This window comes from Miniopterus natalensis, chromosome 4 (genome assembly GCF_054644295.1).
Source record: "Miniopterus natalensis isolate mMinNat1 chromosome 4, mMinNat1.hap1, whole genome shotgun sequence".
Lineage (NCBI taxonomy): Eukaryota > Metazoa > Chordata > Mammalia > Chiroptera > Miniopteridae > Miniopterus > Miniopterus natalensis.
In genome coordinates, this window is record NC_142084.1 from 70581574 (window position 1) to 70588305 (window position 6732).

The 6732-nt window shown below is 49.1% G+C and overlaps 1 protein-coding gene and 1 non-coding gene across 2 annotated transcripts; both read left to right on the forward strand.

Annotated features, from left to right (window-relative positions):
- The first annotated feature begins 221 nt into the window (after positions 1-221).
- Positions 222-362, forward strand: LOC148093363 (U4 spliceosomal RNA). The gene has a single exon (XR_015714436.1). It is a non-coding gene; the product is annotated as a U4 spliceosomal RNA (small nuclear RNA).
- Positions 363-664: 302 nt separating this feature from the next.
- FAM32A (family with sequence similarity 32 member A) lies at positions 665-6237 on the forward strand. Its single transcript, XM_016209367.2, has 4 exons — positions 665-795; positions 934-1075; positions 4733-4786; positions 5076-6237. The coding sequence occupies exons 1-4, from the start codon at positions 722-724 to the stop codon at positions 5142-5144; spliced, it is 339 nt and encodes a 112-aa protein (XP_016064853.1). The 5' UTR covers positions 665-721; the 3' UTR covers positions 5145-6237.
- Positions 6238-6732: the final 495 nt, after the last annotated feature.

Below are 6732 nucleotides of genomic sequence, written 5' to 3' on the forward strand. Positions count from 1 at the left end.
AAGGGTGAGCCTCTGGCTGGGGCATTGGGCAGTCGCTTGTTGCTCCCTGCAGGTGGAACTGGGAAATGCAAGCACCTAGCTTTTGTTCGGAGTTGTCTAGATTTGGGAATGCTTGTTTTTCACTCCCTCTTTCATCCTCTACAATCGGGCCACAGTAGTACAAACTAAAATGCACATTACCCATTGAACCCGTAAAATATGTCAGTAAAAGAAAACAGGACACCTAAATGCACGCAAAGTATCATAGCCACTGAGGTTTATCCGAGGCGGGATTATTGCTCATTGAAAACTTTTCCCAATACCCCGCCTGGACGACTTGAAATATAGTCGGCACCGGCAACTTTTGACGGCCTCTACGGAGACTGAAAACAAATAAACAAATAAATAAAATACACGCAAAACACTCAAAAAGACGTTGGGTTTTAAGAAATGAGTTTTGTCAAATTGGCTTCACGGCGGGGGAGGGGGGGCAAAAAAACAACAAGCCGGAAGTGGGTGCCAAAGCCGGAAGTGTGTCAGAGACAAGGTGGAAAGGAGTCAGTAGAGCCGGATCCTCCAGGCCCAGCCTGTAACCCAGAGGTGTGGCCCGAGTCAGATGCCAAGGGCGCATGAGCAGCGCCTAGCTCGGCCAATGAAGACGAAGTGAGGCGGGAGTTCGGCCGGATATAGTGTTCTCAAACAGGAAGCGTGGTAGTTTACTCCTCAACTGCGGACTGGCGCCATGGCGGCCTACGAGCAGGTCCAAAAGGGGCCCTTGAAGCTAAAAGGCGTCGCAGAGCTCGGCGTGACTAAGCGGTGAGTCCCACGAGCCCGCGGCCACCCATCTTCTGCCCCCTTAAGCCACTTTCCCAGACCCCGGGCTCTTGCTCTCAGACCCAACCTTACCCCATATTGCCCACCGCCGCCACTACCACCACCCGTCTCCCCTCCCAGGAAGAAGAAAAAGAAGGACAAAGACAAGGCGAAACTCCTGGAGGCCATGGGAACGAGCAAAAAGAACGAGGAGGAGAAGCGGCGCGGCCTGGACAAGCGGACGCCGGCCCAGGCGGCCTTTGAGAAGATGCAGGAAAAGCGGGTGAGGCGGGCGGGTAGGCTGGGGGTGCCCAGCTCCGTGGGCCTGGGTCTCCCGGAGCAGGTGCTTAGGAAGGGCCGGGAGACGGAAACTCGGACAGCCCCGGGACTCTTGGAGGAGGGCAAGCGGTCAGAAAGGACTTTAATTCCGGGGAGAAGATGCTTTGTGAGAGAGGAAGAGCCCACTACTTGGGGAGCTGCTCAGGCTCAGTGGATGGCAGAGGAAGAGCTAAAGGTGGCGTTGAAAGGAGCCAGAGCTGGAGACCCGGGTTTGAATTCCAGTGCTGTCCCTCATTTGCCCAGTGGCACTGAGCCAGTAACTCATTGTTTCCCAGTGCCGCACTTTTCTCATCTGTTGGGGTCAGGATAGAACTTTTTCTTAAGAGGGATGGGACCTTTGAAATGCAAGTTTATAGCATTTTTCACTAGGTGTGGTATAGAGTCAATGCTCAGTTGATGTTAGCTGTTGATATTAAATGGCCATGCTCGCAGCTGTAAGACACCACAAAGTCTGTTTTCATGACAACGTTGTTGGCAGATTCAAGTATGTTTTTTAAGTCTCTGTTAAATTACTTATTTTAATATTACACCATAAATGTGGGCAGTGGGGGATAGATGGGATCAGCCTTAGATATATAAACTTGGCCTTTATGCTGGTGGAGGGAATAATAGGTCTAGGTCAGTGGTTCTTAACTGAGGGCCATTTTGTCCCCCTACTTACATTCCCAAGAAGTCATTGGGCAGTGTTTAGAGACGTTTTTGTTATAACTTAGGCTGGGTGCTATTGGCATCTAGTGGGGTGGGGGCTAGGGATGCTGCTAAGACATCCTACAATACTTGAAACAGCACCCCCTACAGAAAAGAATGATCTGACCCAAAATTTCAACAGTGTCCAAGCTGAGAAACCAACGGTGGTCTGGGTGATTTGGTCCAGCGACATTAGGGAAAAGTTTACTCATAGCTCCTAGGCCTAATTCAGTTGGCCAAGAAAAAGTGAGATGCACTGGCTTTGGCAAGACAGGCCTGGGTTCCACTCTGTCTCTGTTTGTTGGTGGTGTAACTCTGGGCAAGTTGGCTAACCTCCCACAGATTCATCTGTAAAGTGGGACTGTAAAGTCCTTATTTCATTGGTTTGTGGTGAGGATTTAACAAATGAGTTCACTTAAGTCCCTTCCCTAAGGTTATAGTCAGAGGCAGGGCTGGGATGTTACTCTTGGAGCAGGGGAGTGGTAGAGGAGAGGCTAATGCAGACTTCAAGGTCAGGCAGTAATGGTGGAAGCTGTGGAAGGAACTGGGTTTGGGATAGATTTTGAATGAACAGCAGGATCAACTGATGGGTTGGGTGTGGGCTGGGAAAGGAGAATCAAGGATGACCAAGATTTTTGGCAGGAGAAGCAGGGTGAATAAAGGTACTGGTTACTGAGATAGGAAGGACTGCAGGTAAAATAGGTTTCTAAAGGAAAGTATCAAGACCTTGGTTTTAGAAGTCAAATTTGAGGTACCTGTTGGAAATCTAAGTGGAGAATTCTCGTGGACAGTTTGACATCTGAATATGCAGTTTGGTGGAGAGGTGGGCTCCAGATAGACATTTGAAATTGCTGTGGGACTGGATGAACTCCTCTGAGGAGGGACAGTGACAGAGAAGAGGTATAAGTTCTGACCTCTGGTGATTAGAGGGTGGCAGAGAAGAAACTGCAAAGGAGCATGGGAAGGAGGAATAACAGGAGAGATCGTATTTTAGAGCCGAGTGGAGAAAGTGTTTTGAGGAGGAAGAAGTGATCAACTGTGTATATGCTGCCAAGAGGTCTTGTGGGTGAGCACTGCCCTTAGTTGGCTTTTAGAATGTCAATTATAATTAAAAATAAATTTAAAAAGAAAGGCAGATTAGAGTGGATCCAAGAGAACGAGAAAGGCAGAGGTGGAGACGAGGAAGAAAAAATGGGTCTTGGAAGATTTACTGTCTCCCAAAGGGAACAGAAAAATGGGCCTGTAGCTGGAAGTAGTGAAAGGTCAAGATTAAGTTTTTGTCGTTTGCATTTAAAACCAGAAGTACTGTTATTGGTTGTGTTTGACCCGGGAGAGAGAGAGGTGAGGTGGATATGAGAGAAGGGAGGTGTGGGCAAAGCTAGGTACAGTTGGACAATGCAGATTCCCTTATGGAAGGTGTTTGATTGAGCACAGGGAGCACAAAGGCTGGACAGCTCCTGGGTCCTGGGTGCAGGGCCCTTGGGGTGGGCCCCTACCTGTTGGAAGGGGTCAGGGCTTGGTATCTCCAGGCTCATCACCCGCTGTGCACTCTGGTGCTTATTTTCTCAGTGTGTGAAGTGGAGATGGTGACAGCATCCAAGACACCCTGTGAACTTGGTGCATGGAGTGGGGAGAGAGGGCAGAGACCTCCAAGGGTCTGGAATTGATGACAGCGGCTCAAGTCAGTTCGGGCTGTTTTGAGGAGATAGGGGCCTCATATGGGTTCACAGCAGCAGGAGGCAGGGATGGACAGGGCAGACACTTCAGAGGGAGGGTCAGCCATTTGGGAGCTGACTGGAGGCAGAAGATGAGGCAGCAAAGGAGAACAGAAGGGACAGGGAGCAACAGCAAAGTGGTAGCTGACAATATTATCTCATGGGTGTGTGGGTTGACTGGGCTCATCTAGGTGGTTCTTCTGACCTTGCTTAGAGTTTGGTGCATTCAGATGGCAGCTGGTGCTGGAGGCCCAGCTGTGCTGGAACATCTAAGATGGCTTTGCCGTCACACGTCCAGTGCCTCAGTGCTTCTTCCATGGACTCTCTTCCCACATGTCATTTCATCTGCCAGGTCCTTTCTTTCCAGTGAGGTCATCAGACCTCCTGCAGTATAGCTGGCTTCCAAGAGCACAAAACAAAAGGTGCTGGGTCTTCTTATGGCTTCTGGCTAGTACTGACACTACATTGTTAAGTAAACTGAGTCATGGTGCCAGTCCAGAGTCAGTGTAGTCAGATAACTGCACAAGACCATGAATACCAGGCAACGCAGTTTCTGGATGTACAAGAGTGGGGGTGGGCCACCAAAGTGAGTCGGCCACAGCCACCTAGCTAGTAAGTATAGAGCCAGATGCAGCCCCAGGTCTGTTTGGCTCTGCATCCCATGCTCTTAACTCTTAACAGGTACCATTGGGTATTGTGAATGAATAGTGGGGAAGGTCGTAGCTGTGCTGGATACATAATCTACAATCACTCATGAAGGTGATCTGCATCTTGTAGCCCTTCTGGCACTGTGAGCATCAGGATGGATACTGTCGCTCAAGCACCTATTATGTGTCAGGCCCTTTGCTCGTTTCTCATCCTTTCTCAGATCCCATCTGGGACTTTCTTTTTCTGAAAAATAGGAATTCTGTCAATTGCCCAAGGAAGTAGGAAGCACTTGCTCCCAGCAGAGTCTACCCAGGTCAGTGCTAGCACATTTCCTGCCACTCAGACCAAAAGAGCAGCTGACTTGGGTTTCTAGTGGAATATATTGTGGCCAGGTGTCCCTGTCAGACCAGCCTGAGTGGAATTGAGGGACCTGACACCTCCAGCTATTCTAGGTATGAGAGCCAGGCCAACTGGGGCTCCCATCTTCCATCTTGTACTGGCCTGGGTATGTCAAGCATGTGACTGACCTGTACTTCTCTCCTATCTTCCAGCAAATGGAAAGGATCCTGAAGAAGGCCTCCAAAACCCACAAGCAAAGAGTGGAGGTAAGTCACGTGTCCAGTGGAGGAGGCTGAGCCGTGTAGGTCCCAGCTGGGCCCAGAGGCTTAGAGCCAGGCAGAGGAGTCATTGGAGTGTCAGTGGGGAGGGGATTTACCCAACCTCCCTGGGGTCATTGAAGGGAGAGACCAGGGTTCAGGCAGCTATAAGGCCTGGCAGGGTGGCTTTGAGACACTGAGGGGAGACACAATGTGAAGTGGGAATGGATGATGCCACATGTCCCCAGTACCCTGCTTGGCGCTGTGATGATGTGGGCTTTTTCCTCTGCTTCCCCAGGACTTCAACAGACACCTGGATACACTCACAGAGCACTATGACATTCCCAAAGTCAGCTGGACGAAGTAGCCTCCCTGCCCAGAGTATGGATTGGCACCGAGAGGAAAAAGGCGGCCAGGTTGTGGTTATGTTTGGTGCCTTTGGTATTTTCTAGAAATACTCTTTTACACACACCCTGTGTCTTCTGCTTAGACAGTGCTTTTCAAAGTGGTGTGCCCTAATTCTGTAACTTGATTAAAGTAAGACCATCGTTTTACTCTATTTTAGTTTCTCAGTACCACATTGAAGATGAACCTATTTAGTATGGACTAGAAATTATTGAGAGTTTATCCAGAGATTAAGGTTATTTCTGTGTAAATGCCATGGAAGTGTTTTACACCCAAGTTGCATCTAACTTATTTTGACAGTCAGCCAGCTGTCTCTGCCTGGATAAAACTGACTCCAGAGGAGAAGCAGCTGCAACATGAAGACCCCCATGGGGCCCTTCATGGGCTGCCCTTCCAAGCTCCCTCTAGCTTGGGGCTTATGCTATTTCATCCAGGGCCTGGAGAAGCCACTTGTAGCTTTGTGGCCTTCGGACTGCCTTCTCAGCCCACCTGGCCAGGGAGAATAGCTGTTCAAGGCAAGGATGGAATGAACACCTTGCGCCTTGCTGAGCTGAGCTGAGCTGGTGGCTGGCATACAGCCTGTTTTCCCAATATTCCCATTCCAGACATGTCAAGTTGGTGTTGCCATGGCAGACATTGCCAGTCAAGCACCATGTTCTTTGTAATGGAACCCAGACACGGCCTGCCTTGCTATCCTCACCCCTCCAGGCAGGCCCCAATGTTTGTTCAGAGTTGGCACATACATGGAGCCTGTTTAGTGTTCCTGGCCTAAGGACATCTCAGGGTAATGGGACCAGGGCAGAGCCCCAGCACAGATAGACAAGGATGCAGTCCAAGGGGAGCACCCAGGTTCCAGTGCTACAGAGCCAGAGTCTTTGAGGGCCTGTGTGTCCCCACCTCATGAGGATCAGACTGCATATGCTGCTAGGAGAAACAGTCTCTGTTGACAAAGATCTAAAAAAAACAACAAATTCAGAAGAGAAAAATCTAAGTGTTGGGTTTGGGGCTGTCATATGTGAACTGCAGAATAAAGCAAAACCAGTTATTAAATATAAGTCTGAGTGTTTTAATTATAGGCTATTTTTCACTTAGAAACTCTGCCTTTTGGAATAATTTCACATGAAGGATGTGTGCTGCAAAACAATTATTTGCCCTCAGTTTGGAGAAAATTAGATGTGTTTTCACACATCTAATGAAAACAACCTGTGGTTCACAACCCACCTAAGGGAGATGGCATACTCTCATTACCACTGGCTCCTTTGGGCAGCCTTCCCAATTACCTGGTGGAAAGGCACTTGCAGATTTTTATCCACGAGCCAGTGGTTGGAGTCTAGGCATGATGTCCTGTGAAAAGTCAGTATGTGGAAGATAAACATTCCAATTCTCCCTGCCTAACAAACGGCTCCATAACCAAGTGGCTTGAAACCACAGGATTTCTCTCTTCCAATTCTGTTGGTTGGTTGTGCTCAGCCGGGTGGTTCTTCTCCATGTGGTGTAGTTTAGTTCCCTTGTATAGCTGTGTTGACTTGCCTGGAGCCAGAAGGTCCAAG

Coding starts and splice junctions, on each gene's coding strand:
- FAM32A (XM_016209367.2), top strand. CDS start 722: ATGGCGGCCTACGAGCAGGTCCAAAAGGGGCCCTTGAAGCTAAAAGGC. Junction 1,076..4,732: donor AGAAGATGCAGGAAAAGCGG/GTGAGGCGGGCG, acceptor CCTATCTTCCAG/CAAATGGAAAGGATCCTGAA. Junction 4,787..5,075: donor CCCACAAGCAAAGAGTGGAG/GTAAGTCACGTG, acceptor CTGCTTCCCCAG/GACTTCAACAGACACCTGGA.